At 47.4% G+C, this 14,425-nt stretch overlaps 1 protein-coding gene across 2 annotated transcripts; it reads left to right on the top strand.

Annotated features, from left to right (window-relative positions):
- The first annotated feature begins 8 nt into the window (after nucleotides 1-8).
- LOC119340985 (DNA (cytosine-5)-methyltransferase 1A-like) lies at nucleotides 9-11,489 on the top strand. Of its 2 annotated transcripts, none has more exons than XM_037612887.1 (14): nucleotides 9-53; nucleotides 809-870; nucleotides 2,186-2,226; nucleotides 5,123-6,575; nucleotides 6,749-8,234; nucleotides 8,409-8,573; nucleotides 8,684-8,876; nucleotides 8,978-9,089; nucleotides 9,178-9,325; nucleotides 9,420-9,617; nucleotides 9,700-9,978; nucleotides 10,078-10,239; nucleotides 10,357-10,575; nucleotides 10,952-11,489. In XM_037612887.1, the coding sequence occupies exons 3-14, from the start codon at nucleotides 2,193-2,195 to the stop codon at nucleotides 11,090-11,092; spliced, it is 4,590 nt and encodes a 1,529-aa protein (XP_037468784.1). In that variant the 5' UTR covers nucleotides 9-53; nucleotides 809-870; nucleotides 2,186-2,192; the 3' UTR covers nucleotides 11,093-11,489. The 2 variants fall into 2 exon arrangements, with proteins under 2 accessions (XP_037468784.1, XP_037468783.1); XM_037612886.1 differs by lacking the exon at nucleotides 9-53 and adding an exon at nucleotides 1,362-1,449.
- The last annotated feature ends 2,936 nt before the right edge of the window (nucleotides 11,490-14,425 follow it).

Raw genomic sequence — 14,425 nt, 5'->3', positions numbered from 1 at the left:
CACGCGCCGCCCGTCGCCGGAGGGACCCCGCCATCGCGCGCCTGCTCCGGCAGGTATAATCGCTCGCCCGCCGGCCGCCCCAGCATTCGCTCGCCTCGATTGCTTTATTACGAACTATTTTCTTTTACTTATTTTGTTGGGACGAGGGTTTCGATTTAGGCCTTTAGCCTTTCCGGGGGAAGGGGATTCGTTTCCTTGCTTCCTGTCGCCCCGCTCGCCGATCGCGCCGGCGCGCGCTCCGTGATTTGGGGGCATTCCATTTCCCCCAGTTTCTCCGAGGGTTCCGGTCGGTCGGTCGGTCGGTCGGTCGGTCGGTGATTTCGCCTCCACGGCGGGCGCGGGGGTAGACGGACGGCTGGGCTGGTCGGTGCCCGCCCAGGGCGTGGGAGCCGGAAGGTCGGCCGCACTCGACCGGGGGCCCTCGTCTATCGCTTCCGACCGGGGCCGGGTTTCCTTCTGCGTACCTTTGGATGGATGGATGGATGGATGGATGGATAATCAGGATTCAGGAAGGACCATGCGCGTGCGCGCGCGTGCTTTAGCTACATGTTGCTTTCATACGTACAGCCGCGCTTCCACGCATTTCCGTGGATCTGCTCTCGCTCGCCCAAGCCAGGTAGCTACAGCTAGCTCCGACCGCTGTGTACTTTGGCGTCTTGGTCGTCGCCCCCATCTGGTTCGAATCCAGACGGGTGGCTGTGCTTCCATGCTCGATATGGCGGCATGGCTGGCTGTGTTTGCGTTTTCGCATTTTGACTTCTGTTTCTGATGCTTCTCTGATGGTACATCCCGTGGTATCCTTGCGCAGGTGGTGGATCTGCGAGTGTGCGACCCTCCCTGGCTTGCTGGAGTTCGGATTGCGCCGGCGAGGTGGCTATATTCTTCCTCAACTGTTGTTGTGATAACTTGCAATCGAATCAGCCATGAGTTATTGCCTTTGCTGTGCGCTGCTCTACTTATTAACTGTGGTTATGGTAGCATCGTGGCGCTGTTGCTTAATTAGTGGCTATTGTTGCTAACTAGAGTTCAACCGCTCTCCCTTTTACATTTATTGCACTCACTGTTATGTCCCGGAGATCCTTTCATTACCATATAGGCTTGTACATCATGTGTCTCTTAAATGGTTTCTATAAGCTGTATGTTGTTACTTGTGTCCAAGTTGTGTTAATGGGCTGCTGCTTTGTGATGTAACCACCAAACTCCTGGTTTTGCAGTTTGATTGCTACATACATTTATCTCAACTTCTGGTTGACATTTCTACTTGATTATAGAATATTACAGGGGACTCATGCCGATATTTCTGAATTTGATTCTGACTATGATGCTTCTCTGAAGATATATCCTGTTGTTTTGTTGCATAGGATTCTTGATCTCGGTCGTGGATCTGTGAGTGTCAGTGTGTGACCCTCCCTAGCTTGGTGAGATCTGCGGATTCCACCGCTGGGTGAGGTAACCATGTCCTTCCTCATCCATTGATGAACTAGAAGCTGAAAATTGCTGTTGTGATCACTTGCAATCGAATCTCCCAGGAGTTGTTGCCCTTGCTGCCTCCTGTGCGCTGCTCTCCTTATTAACCGTGGATGTGGTTGCACCTCTGCAGCGTTGTTGTTTAATTAGTGGCTACTGCTACTAACTAGTATTTGCTCACTTCGGATCAAATCAGCTGGGAGCTGTTGCCCTTGCTCCTCTCCTTGTTAGCTGTGATTACTGTGTCAATGTTGCTTACTGGCTTAATTTATTTGCTCCGGTGAGGAGCTCTAGGCGCCTGTCGGCAGGTCGGCGACATTGTCGTCGTCTTTGCATATTAATGCTGGTGAATTTGCTTGCCTTAGCGTGTTATGCGGAATGTGCTCCCACATCGTCGCACATGATAAATTGATACTGTTCAACTGCGGCCCCTTTTGTATGTGGTGCGCTTATTGTTACGCCCCGGAGATGCTTTCATTGCCCTGTAGGCTTGTACATCATGTGTCTCTTCAATAGTTGCTATAAAAAATGGATCAGATGTCATTAACTGTGTCCGATTTCATTGTTACATGTGTCAATGAACTAGGTCCTTGTTTGTCAATATGTTAATGAACTGTTGCTTTGTGATGTAACCGCCAAACTCCTGATTTTGCAGCTTTATTGCTACATTTATCTCAACTTCTAGCTGACATATCTACATGATTATGAAACTTTACAGGGGAGTTATGACGAAATTTCCGCATCCCGCTTCTACTGCAGGTATGTTTGCCTTGCTATTTCTGTTCCTACATTTTAGGCATCAATTTATTAGTTCCTGCAATATTGCACGTCTCCACATTGTCAGACTATAGCTAGATATTGTTCTTTTTTTTATAAGTTCAATATGTGGTGTAGTCTTTGGTCCAAAAAAAATGTTGTGTAGTATATGAAGCAATGAATGATAGCATTGTGAAAACTGTTCCCCACAGCCGCTCCCGTTAGCGAACGGGGAACCCGTGGTGGCCGCCACCCCCATCCCTCGCCGCTGCCTAGAGGCGCTGCCGAGCGAAGCCTAGCCGGCGTAGGCGATGGTGGCGGGGCCTCTCATTTCCCCATTGATGGAAACCCTAGCCGGCACTGGACGACTGGCCGCCGATGGCGTTGGGCTATGGTGGGGCGCGGTGTCGGGAACATGAGGAGGCTGTGGCGCCGTCCGGTAGCGGCGCGGCCTCTTCCTGCTGCTTGGCTGAGGCGCGGCGGCAGCTGGTGCCTCAGCCCAGGTTGGTGATGAAGGCGGCCTTCTTCGGGTGGATTTGTGCGGGACGGCCCGGTCAGATCCGGCCGGATCTGCTGCTGGCGGCCCGTTTGGCGGAGAGGGCTAAGGCTAGCAGGGGCCACGGGTGACCGGTGCTGCCATGGGTCGTCTAGCGGTGCTGGTGGCGTGGCTGCGGTGGTGGGTGGAGATGTGTACGCGCCCCAGCGTCTGGTCGGGCCTCTTCCCCGACACCTGTATGACGACATGTGGCGCGGGAAGGCTTCCCTTGGGTCCATCCTTGGCGGCGGTGGCGGCAGTCCTACCCCTCCCCCCTCTTCGGCGGACGGCTGCTGTTGGTGGCCTCTCGCCGGTCTGCGCCAGTAGCCGTGGTGGGGTGAAACAGGTGCTTCGAGGGGAGAGGGGGGGGGAGGCCAGTAGGAGGAATGGGGGCCCCGACGTGGTCGAGCCACCCGTCACCGGCACAGGGGGTGCCAGTCGTGGCCGTCTGCTGCTCCTCCCCCTTTCCCCTTCCGTGGCATGGTGCTTTCTAGTTGCTACCTGCCGATGCTTGAGGCGGGACGGTTGCCGTCGATTCCGATGAATGTTGGGGTTGGCAATGCTGTCCAAAGCCTTCCCCTTTGATGTTCTTGGGGCGGTCTGGATGTAGGGCGGCGGCCCTGGCAGCGGGAGGCGCGTTGGTCTTGGCAGGCTGTGTGGCTCTGGTGCGGGCGAGCAGACATGGCCACTCGGGTGGTATGGATGCGGGTGGTTGACGGAGCGGGGGTGCGTCAGAGGGGCACTTGCCCGGTCTTTGGACTGGCCGACGGCGACGGCGGCCGCAGACGTCGTTTCCTCCTTGCAGGAGGAGTCGCGGTGCTCCCTCTCCCTTCATGTTGCTCCGGGTGAAAACTTGATCTACGGGACCGGACAGTGGCGGCTATCGTGGTCGTGCCCTTCTTGGAGGCACCGTTTTGGAGTCCCAGCTCCGACATTGGCCGTCTCACTTCTCCTCAGCTCAAAGCGGTTCTTCTTTGCTCATTTGTAGTGTCCTAGTAGTCGTTGGGGTAGTGTGTCGGTGCCCGACACCTTGTATCTTGCCTTGGTTGTGTTTGTTGAGTGTGGTCGTGGCGTGTGTTTGTATCGGTTCTCTTGGATGTATGCGGTGGTGGTTGCTTTACAATATAAAGCGGTGGACCCTTTTCGTTATAATGATACCATTGTTATTTATTGATAAGTTTGCCATCTTAGGCGTTTAATTGATCACTCGCCAATATATTTTACAAGGCCGCTATGCACTGGGAGTCTTAGCTAGAAGCCTAGAACTACTTTTTCTATCATGAGTTAGTTCAAGCTTGGCTAGAGCATAATTAAATTGGGTGGACGATCAAATAATGTGTAGTTAACCATGAGCTTCCAGCTGGAGGAAAGTATAGATGATATCATATCAAAGTAAATAAATGTAACTGTTAAATCACATAGCAAGTAACTGTCGTTCACCAGTTAGTAACTAACCAAATTTGTATAGGATATGCACGACATCAAGAGAACTGAGTGCTGCTCCATTGGCTAGTTGCATGAATGCATGCCCACCCCACCATGTTTGAGGCTTGGCCTCCGTGAGTTGCCTCATGGGTTGTTTCTTCTTACTATAAAACTCCACATAGGGTCGAGTTTTGTATAACCTAAGGCAACTTGAGAACCGAGCATCCCTCCGTTAGCAAGTGTGTCCGACCCACCCGTGTTCGATGCTAAAAAGGTCACATGGTGCTTCCTCCGCGGGGTGCATCATGCATTATTTCTCTTACTAAAAAAGTCACAGGGTGATTCCCCTGTTAGGTTGTACGTCTATGTTTTTAATACAAGATAACTTGTCTCGCGCCCTAGCAGAATTTTTTCATTTGTGATACACAAGTGTAAGCTATTAGTTTTCGCTAACTAGCCAAGTAGTTTTTGTATAGTCTTCTTATTTGTTTTGGCTTTCTGGTTTGTTGCTTTGTTTTGATTTTTGGCTTTCGCTAACTTGTCATCTTGAAGTTTTCCTAGTACAAGATGACACACATATGTGTGTGTTTGACGAAAAGAGCTTAAGCTATTAGGGAGTAATCTGCTCAGATGCATATGATAGCCACATCTTGATTTGATTAATCGTAGCACTTAATATGCCATGCTCCGAGTTTTGCGCTCAGTGACACATCTTGATTTGATTAGGCATGGCACTTAACACGACATGCTCTGAGTTTTGGGCTCAGTGCAGAATCCAAGTTCATATTGATAATAAGAAGTATTAAATATTAACCACCATTTATTTTCCGTCTTTTGAATGCACTCCATTTAATATTCTTATGTATGGGGGTTCATCTGATGTTTATATTCTTGCATCTTGTTCAGTTCTTAATGTGTCTGTCATTTTCTGCTTTTCAGGAACAAAGAGGCGCAGACCTAAGCTTCATAAGACTGAAGATGAGACCGTTGAGGATGACAACAATATTAATAAAGAGAACAACGGTACCACTAACAATGGTCATGACGCCATTGTCTCCAAGAGACCAAAGAGAACAGCTGCCTGTTCTAATTTCAAACAGAAGGCAGTTGACTTGTCTGAAGAAGATATGCTTGTCACAATCAAGGAAATTCGGATTGAAGAGGAAACAGAGGCTGTTAGGTTGACAAAAACAGGGCCTGAAGATAAGAAACCTCGCAGAAAACTCTCTGATTTCATCCTGCATGATGGAGATGGTAATCCGCAACCTTTTGAAATGTCTCGAAGTGATGGTATCTCCATAACAGCTGTTGTCATGCCTTTTGATGCTGATATGAAGAAGCCCAGGGAAAAGGGAATACGCTGTGAGAGATTTGGGCCAATCAAGGACTGGGCAATTTCTGGCTATAAAGAAAGCACTGTCATAATTTGGCTCTCAACAGAACTAGCTGATTACGAATGTGTGAAGCCAGCAAGTAGTTACCGGTCTTTTTTTGATCTTTTCAGTCAGAAGGCTCATATCTGTGTTGAAGTTTACAGAAAGCTAGTCAGATCAGTTGGCGGAAATCCTTTGCTGGGTCTGGAAGAGTTGCTTGCTAGTGTTGTACGTTCCATTAATTCAGAGAGAAGTTTCAGGGGAACGGTGAGAAAGGACTTTGTAATCTCAATTGGCGAGTTTATCCATAACCAGCTTACTGCATTGGACCATACAGCAAACAACGATGATGAGATACTGTCCACACTGCCTGCTCTTGTTGCCCTAAGAGATGGATGTAAATCTAGGGTGGAATTCAGCAGGTTGGCAGCTATGACCTCAGATGGAACTCTGACAATCAAGGATGGGCAGTGTAAGGAGGCTACTGAAAACGAGGATGAAGATGAGAAATTAGCAAGACTGTTGCAGGATGAGGAAGAGTGGAAGATGAACAAGAAGCAGAGAGGCAAGCGTGAAAATTCACAGAACAATGTCTACATCAAGATTAGTGAAACGGAGATTGCCAATGACTACCCAATGCCAGCATACTACAAACCATCTAGCATAGAAATGGATGAGTACATGCTTGACAGCGAAGATGACATGCTTGTTGGGGAACTGCCAACAAGAATACTCAACAATTGGGCTCTGTATAATTCAGATGCCAGACTCATCCCTTTGGAGCTCATTCCTATGAAGGCAGGTGCTGAAAATGACATAGTGATCTTTGGGTCTGGTTTTATGAGAGAAGATGATCATACTTTCTGTTCAACAGCCGAGCCAACACAGTTATCTTCTTCCACAAGTAAATCTGACCAGGAAGATCAAGGGATTGCAATTTATCTAAGTCCAATCAAGGAGTGGGTTGTAGAATTTGGTGGTGAAATGATCTGCATATTAATTCGAACAGACATAGCGTGGTAAATACTCCTGCTACTATTCATTCTGTACTATAAGCACACCTGCTCAATAGCTTGCCATGCATTTAAGATCTTATGTCTTGAAATCTATATTTTATTATATGCATGGAATCTTGCAATTCCTTCCTATTAAACCTCCCTCTTAACTCACATATGAATTAAAACTATTTCAGGTACAAATTACGCCAACCAACAAAGCAGTATGCGCCATGGTGTGACACTGTCCTTAAAACAGCAAGGCTGGCTGTCAGTGTCATCAAACTTCTAAAAGAACAAACTCGTGCTTCAAAACTTGCTTTCGCTGATGTTGTTAAGAGAGTAGCAGAATTTGAGAAAGGGCAGCCTGCATTTATTTCAACAAATGCAGCGCTTGTTGAACGATATGTTGTGGTGCATGGACAGATAATTCTTCAGCAGTTTGCAAGTTATCCAGAAAGGACTATTCAACAAAGTGCCTTCATCACAGGGCTTCTCGCGAAGATGGAAGAACGAAGGCACACAAAGCTAGCGCTGAAGAAAAAAACTCAGGCAACGAGGGGAGAGAATCTGAACCCAAGTGCAAATATGGGCCCAATACTTAAAAGAAAACTTATGCGTGCGACAACTACAGGGTTGATCAGCAAGATATGGAGTGATTACTATGCAACCCATTTCCCAGAGGACTCAAAGGAGGGAGGTGAGAATGATGAACAAAAGGAAATTGAGGAGGTACAGGAAGAGAATGAAGACGATGATGCTGAGGTGGAGGTTAAAGTTGACGAGGAACATGTTTTCAGGACCCCGCCATCAACGAGGTCTAAAAAGCCATCATCAAATGCTTGTGAAGAAACCGAATGGGAAGGCCAAACAGTTGGGAAAACACTCTCTGGAGAAGTTCTGTACAAGTGTGCTAGAGTTCGAGATCTCAGTATTGCTGTTGGTGGGGCAGTCACACTAGAAGATGATTCAGGAGAAGCCATCATGTGTTTTGTTGAGTATATGTATGAGAAACATGATGGTACACAAATGATCCATGGAAGAATTCTGCAAAAAGGTTCACACACTGTCCTTGGCAATGCTGCAAATGAACGAGAGGTTTTCTTTACTAATGACTGTTTAGAATTCGAAGCAAGTGACATCAAAGAATCAGTGTCCGTCAATTTTCAGCAGATTCCTTGGGGCCACGAGTGCAGAAAGGAGCATTTAGAAGCTATTAAGATGGAGAGGGCCAAGGCAGAGGACAGGAAGAGGAAAGGTTTGCCTGTGGAGTATTTCTGCAAAAGCTTATACTGTCCTGAGAAAGGCGCCTTTTTCTCCCTCCCTTCTGATAAACTGGGCACTGGAACTGGCCGCTGTAGTTCTTGTGAGGAGCGAGAAGCAGTTGGTGATGAATTCAAAATATTATCAGAGACCAGCTTTGTCCTCAAGAATGTTACATACAGTGTTCATGACTTTCTGTACATCAGGCCTGAGTTTTTCTCTGAAGTCGAGGGTCAGGGGACCTACAAGGCTGGAAGAAATGTAGGCCTGAAGCCTTATGTGGTGTGTCGTCTGCAGAGTATCAAAGCTTCTGCTGGATCGAAGAAAGCTAATCCAGAATCAACCAAAGTCAGTGTAAGAAGGCTATACAGGCCAGATGATATTTCATCAGCGAAAGCTTACTCTTCAGACATCAGAGAGGTTTTTCACTTTGCCTTTTTGTTTATGGTCTAGTATCCACTTCATTTGTTCAAAGAAAAATATTCACTTCACTGTTGCTTATCTGCATAGCTATCGTCATACGCCTGTTATTCCACATAACGTTTTGGTTTGTACATTTGGTCTTTAATATTTATTCATTGTTTGATGATCCAGGTTTACTACAGTGAAGATGTAGTGAGTGTGCCGGTTGTGATGATAGAGGGGAAATGTGAGGTTACAGCAAAGAACGACCTTCCAAACCCAAATCTTCCAGTAGTGGTTGATCATGCCTTTTACTGCGAATATCTTTATGATCCTAAGACTGGAGCTCTCAAGCAGGTTAGAGATTGCCAAAGTTCAGCTTTTGATCTTCTCCATTTACCTTTGCGTTTATTTTGTTGACAAACCGCTTCAAATACTTGACTGAGCCTGTCTTGTCTTTGAACCAGCTACCGACCAATGTTAAGCTCGAGATCCTGACAAGGAAGGCACATGCTGTGAAAAAGAATAAAGGAAAGCAGATTTGTGATGATTTGCGAGCTGATTCTGACAAACAGAAGAACGTGGCACCAGAAAACTGCCTTGCAACCCTTGATATTTTTGCTGGCTGTGGAGGTTTGTCTGAAGGGTTGCAGCTATCGGGTAATGTATTTCCATCTGCATGTTTCTTATTAGATGCATGTGCATGTTGGTAGATAGACCACCTTGGCCTCCACATACTTTCTGATCATTTGACTCTACAGGCGCATCATGTACAAAATGGGCAATTGAATATGAAGAACCTGCTGGGGAAGCATTTCGTGAAAATCATCCAGAGGCAGTGGTATTTGTGGACAACTGCAATGTGATTCTGAAGTATGCAACCCCCCTATTTCCCATTTGGACGTACTAAACCTATTATTCCTGTATCTCCCAACTCATATGTGACTATTTGCCTTTGCAGGGCAATAATGGACAAGTGTGGTGATGTTGACGATTGCATCTCGACTACCGAGGCTTCTGACCAAGCAGCTAAATTTTCAGATGAGAAGATCAAAAATCTCCCTGTGCCAGGTGAAGTAGAGTTCATCAACGGTGGCCCTCCATGCCAGGTTGGTTGGTTGTTTCACCTATATGCCAGAAGAATGCTCGATGCTTTGTTAATCTTCAGTGCTGCTGCGTGACACTCTGTCCGTCTTTTCTCAGGGGTTCTCTGGAATGAACAGATTCAACCAAAGTCCATGGAGCAAAGTTCAGTGTGAGATGATTTTGGCATTCCTGTCCTTCGCGGAGTATTTCCGGCCCAGGTTCTTCCTTTTGGAAAATGTTAGGAACTTCATTTCATTCAACAAAGGCCAGACCTTCAGACTGACACTAGCATCACTCCTGGAGATGGGATACCAGGTGCTTGTCACTTGCTCTCCTCTGTTTGTCCCTGTGCATTCCTTCATTTCCACATGTTCTAAACCTCTGCATTTTTTCATAGGTTCGGTTTGGGATTTTAGAGGCAGGTGCTTATGGCGTTGCACAGTCCAGGAAAAGGGCATTCATCTGGGCGGCTGCACCTGGGGAGACCCTTCCTGATTGGCCTGAACCAATGCACGTCTTCGCCAGCCCTGAGCTGAAAATCAATCTACCAGAAGGGAAATACTATGCCGCTGCTAAGAGTACTGCAGGAGGGGCGCCTTTCCGCTCTATAACAGTGAGGGATACAATCGGTGATCTGCCGCCGGTGGAGAATGGTGCCAGCAAACCAACAATACCGGTAGGTTTATGTCAGTACATCCATACTCCACTTCAGTCTCTTTTGTGTCAATGTTCTTGCTTGATCTGCACAAACTGAATTTTCTCTGTTGTGCTGTAGTATGGATGCGAGCCGGTCTCCTGGTTCCAGAAGAAGATTCGAGGCGACGCGTCTTCGTTGAGTGACCACATAGCTAAAGAAATGAATGAGCTGAATCTCATAAGGTGCAAGCACATCCCGAAGCGCCCTGGCTGTGACTGGCATGACCTCCCAGATGAGAAGGTAGCATTCTGCCATTTTTTTCATTTGATCCTTTTCTACTGCTTTCTACTGACTTGTTTGTTGGTAGCCAATCATGTGATGTACTGGTAGCTGATTTTCATCATGCTGTGGGTGCAGGTGAAGCTATCGACAGGGCAAACGGTGGAGTTGATCCCTTGGTGCTTGCCCAACACAGCCAAGAGGCACAACCAGTGGAAAGGCCTGTATGGGAGGTTGGACTGGGAGGGCAACTTCCCCACATCAGTGACAGATCCCCAGCCAATGGGCAAGGTCGGCATGTGCTTCCACCCTGATCAGGACAGGATCATCACTGTTCGTGAATGCGCCCGATCCCAGGTAAAGCACACTATCAACATAATAACATATATGCTCCCTAAATGCTACCACTGCATATACTGTAGTGCACACTACACAGTAATACATCCATCGATGCCTCAGCAACTACTGTTGACTAAAATGAAGCGTGTAGTTCAGACTTCAGAGTAGCTTTTGTTCCCATCCATAGTTCTGAAGATCTCTGATTAGTAGATTGAGCTATGTTATCATAATCAGATCATAGTTCTGTACTCGTGCAAGGACAATTGCCTTGTCTGCAATCTGGAAGGAGATCAGAATCTAATGCATTACACCATGAATTGAATGTATCTGCTGCTTTATTTCTGAAGATCTCTGATTCGATCCCATGACATGACTGACGTGAATGTGCTTGCAGGGCTTCCCTGATGGCTACCATTTCGCTGGCAACATCCAGAGCAAGCACCGGCAGATCGGGAACGCCGTGCCGCCTCCCCTCTCCTACGCGCTCGGGAGGAAGCTCAAGCAAGCCATTGACGCCAAGCCTCGACTGGCTTAAGTTCACTGCACTGCATGGTACAGGTCCCGTCATTTTTTGGTTGGTCCGAGTGGGACTTGATTTATCATTGGCCCCTACATATGTATGTTCTGGGAGGGATCAATTGACTCTGAAGCTAATACAGGCTGGTTGCCTGAACTGCTTTTTTGTGCATCTGATGTACTCTTCGTAAGAGGAGGATTAAAAGCATCAGCTGCTGTTGGATGGATGGATCGAAGTTTAGAGGGAACTAACGGACTCTTAGCACCGGGGGTGTTATCTTTTTTGCAAACAACTGTGATGCCAATTTTCCGTTCCTGCAACTTTGCAAATGTCTTCCAAAGTTGTGAAGGGAAAATATTAGCATCAATCTTACCTTTTGTATTGGCCACCTGAATGAAACCAACTCTTGAGCTCACTTTGTTGCCTTGTCTCTGTTTCATGCATCGACTTTTGTACGAATCACTCTCCTTTGTTGACCTGTTGTTCTGCTGTTGTATTCATACATCAGTAAGGATTTACTGGTGAGGATTACCATCGTCCAAATCAATTGGTCGTTTTCCACTGCTGTGAAGACAAAAAGTGTGTGAACCAAGCTCTCAATCTTCACCAATCACCACTCATCTTATTACTCTGTTAGTTCATTCAATCATGGATTTCAGAAACAAGTTAATAACAACAGATATATTGAATTTCGCTAGCTTTATTATCTCCACAATTAGTTGGTAGGATTGACCCCTTGATTTACACTTGCTCGCACCTTGGAGCATCATCTTGCAAAAATTTCACTTCAAATCAGCTTCAGAGCATTGCAATCGACTGGAGAACTTCAGTTGAACAACAGCAAGGCCAGTAGAAACAAAATTCAGGAAAAACAAAATGAATCCTATGCACAGCATTCGAACTGCGAAGATTGGCATCAGATAACTCTTCCAGGAGAAAGAAACGCCATCGACGCCAAGCCTAGGGCGGCTTAAGTAACTGCATGATACAAGTACTGTCATGTTTTTGGTTGGTCCAAGTGGGACTTAATTTATGATTGGCCCCTATGTGTAGTATGTTGGAGCAATTGACTCAAGTTATTACAGGCTGGTCGCCTGAACTGCATTTTGGCGCATATGATGTACTCTTGGTAAGAGAAGGATTAGAAACATCAGATGCTGGCGGATGGATGGGGGATCAGACTCTAGGCTAGCTCCAGGGACGCAGGTGTAATCTTTTTTGTAAGCAGCAACTGTGATGCAATCAATACCAAAAGGGTTGTATGAATGGATGCAGTTTTCTGTTCTTGGTGTGAGAATCAGTTGTTGTTTTCCAAAGTTGGTTGGGAGGATAACTAATAATGTAGCAGCAACACCTACCTTCTGTAATCGCCGCCATGAAACCAACTCTTGGGCTCGCTTTGTTGCCTAATCTCTGTTTCATGCATCAACTTCCCTACGAATCAATCTCATGTGTTGACCTGTTACTCTGTCAGTGCATTCATACATAGAAATTACAAAAGTGAGGATTTCAGAATTCAACTGCTGCTTCCAGAGTTGCGAAGGAAAGAAATTATAGTGGCGATACGAACCCAACTCACCTGATGTCGTCCATCCATGTATCAACTTGTGTAAGAATCTTCGGCGTCTGACCCTGTTAGTTTGTTCAATCACACAGTACATGACATGATAATAACGTAAGATACATTTGAACTTCACAATCTTTATTATCAGCAGGGGGGATGGATGATTTACACGCTTGCTTGCTCCTTGGAGCAACATCTTATTACAAAGTTTCCCCTTGGGAACGGCTTCGGATAATCGCAGTCAGCTCCGGAATTGCACCTGAGATCCTATCTCCAGAGTGAGTATATACAGCATTGGAACTACAAAGATTGGTACTACTACTAGTATCTGAGATGTTCCAATGTCAGAGAGGAAGAGCCACGCCAAGAAGTGAAGAATCCTCTCTCGTGAAGAAGAAACGCCCTTGAATCGAATCGAATCGAATCGAATGCGTCGTTCTCGGGGGCGTGTTGCTGTAGCCGTAGCCCGTAGGTGCGGTGCTCGCCTTGGAGGAGGGGACGGCGCCGTCGCCGTCGAAGCCGCGCCCCGCCGCGCGAGGCCGAAGCAGAGGGCGAGCATGGAGCGCGGGCGGTGGACGAGGCCGAGGAAGAGGAGCGGGAGGGCGGCGAGCTCGTGGCTGGCTTGGGCGTAGGCGAGGTCCCGCCGCGCCCTGGCGGGCGCATCGCCGCAGCTCCCCGGAGGCCGTCGCGTTCAGCACCTCCCGCCACGCCCGCGGCCACGGCCTGTCCGCCGTGGCGCTGACGGCTGACCACCGCGCGGGAGAAGAAGGCGACCCCGGCCTCGATCCGCAGCCGGGGACGACGAGGAGAGCGCCTCGCTGTCGCCATTCGCGTCGGGCGGCGGCGGCGAGGGGCTGCCTGGCGGTGCGTGAGTAGATATCCACTGCTCCGATATCACTGAAGGTCTAACCTATTTTTCCCATCATAATAAATGATTTCTAGCCACGTTAAAAACTCAAATGATAAGTGTCACACGTGTGACATGAAACACTCTGGCCTTGACATTTTTTACAATTAAAGTTGCCATCTGAAAAGAAAAAATAAACCGAAAAAAGCTGAAATTTGTCATCCCAAAAGAAGTTGTCATGCTTGACAACTAATGTGGCCGTCCTCGAGTCACTAAACTTGACATAAAAAATATTTGAAGTTGCCATGCGTTCATGCCACACGTGTGACATTTATCAGGGTCTAAAAAATAAATTTTTTAGCCTATGAGCATAACTAAATGACGCCAATATCCAGCGAGCGTGCTCCGGGGATATGGTCCCAGTGAACTAAGCATTCCCTAGAGTGTTCCATTGAGCGAACAAATTCGTCAGTAGGGAACGGCACCTCCGAGCGAACCCCTCCTCTCCCGCCTCGTCCCCATTGACGCCCGCATCGCACTGGTGTGTGTGGTGTAAGAGGTGGGGAGTGGGGAAGACGTGGGAGAGAATGTAGTGCGTGGCGTTTGCTGATAAATCCATTCCAGTGAACAAGTGGCAAATTGAAAGCATATGACCGAGTGGAATAGGTGTATATGAAAGTCATCGCGAGGAAATTGGGATTCCGCAACTCTTTTGTTGATCAGGTCATGAGAGGGGTGACATTGGTGACCTTTTCTGTACTGTTTAATGAAAAGAGCAGCTAGATTCCTCTCCTTCACGAGGGATTTGACAGGAAGACCCTATCTCCCCCTACTTGTTCTTACTAGCAGCGATGGGTTGTCGTGTATGCCGAAGAAAGCAAGTGAGGAGGGGACTTCTGAGGGCATCAAGAAAGCAAGTGTCGGTCCTCCTACGGTTTAG

This window comes from Triticum dicoccoides, chromosome 7B (assembly GCF_002162155.2).
Source record: "Triticum dicoccoides isolate Atlit2015 ecotype Zavitan chromosome 7B, WEW_v2.0, whole genome shotgun sequence".
Lineage (NCBI taxonomy): Eukaryota > Viridiplantae > Streptophyta > Magnoliopsida > Poales > Poaceae > Triticum > Triticum dicoccoides.
This window is presented reverse-complemented; position numbering and strand designations above follow the sequence as displayed.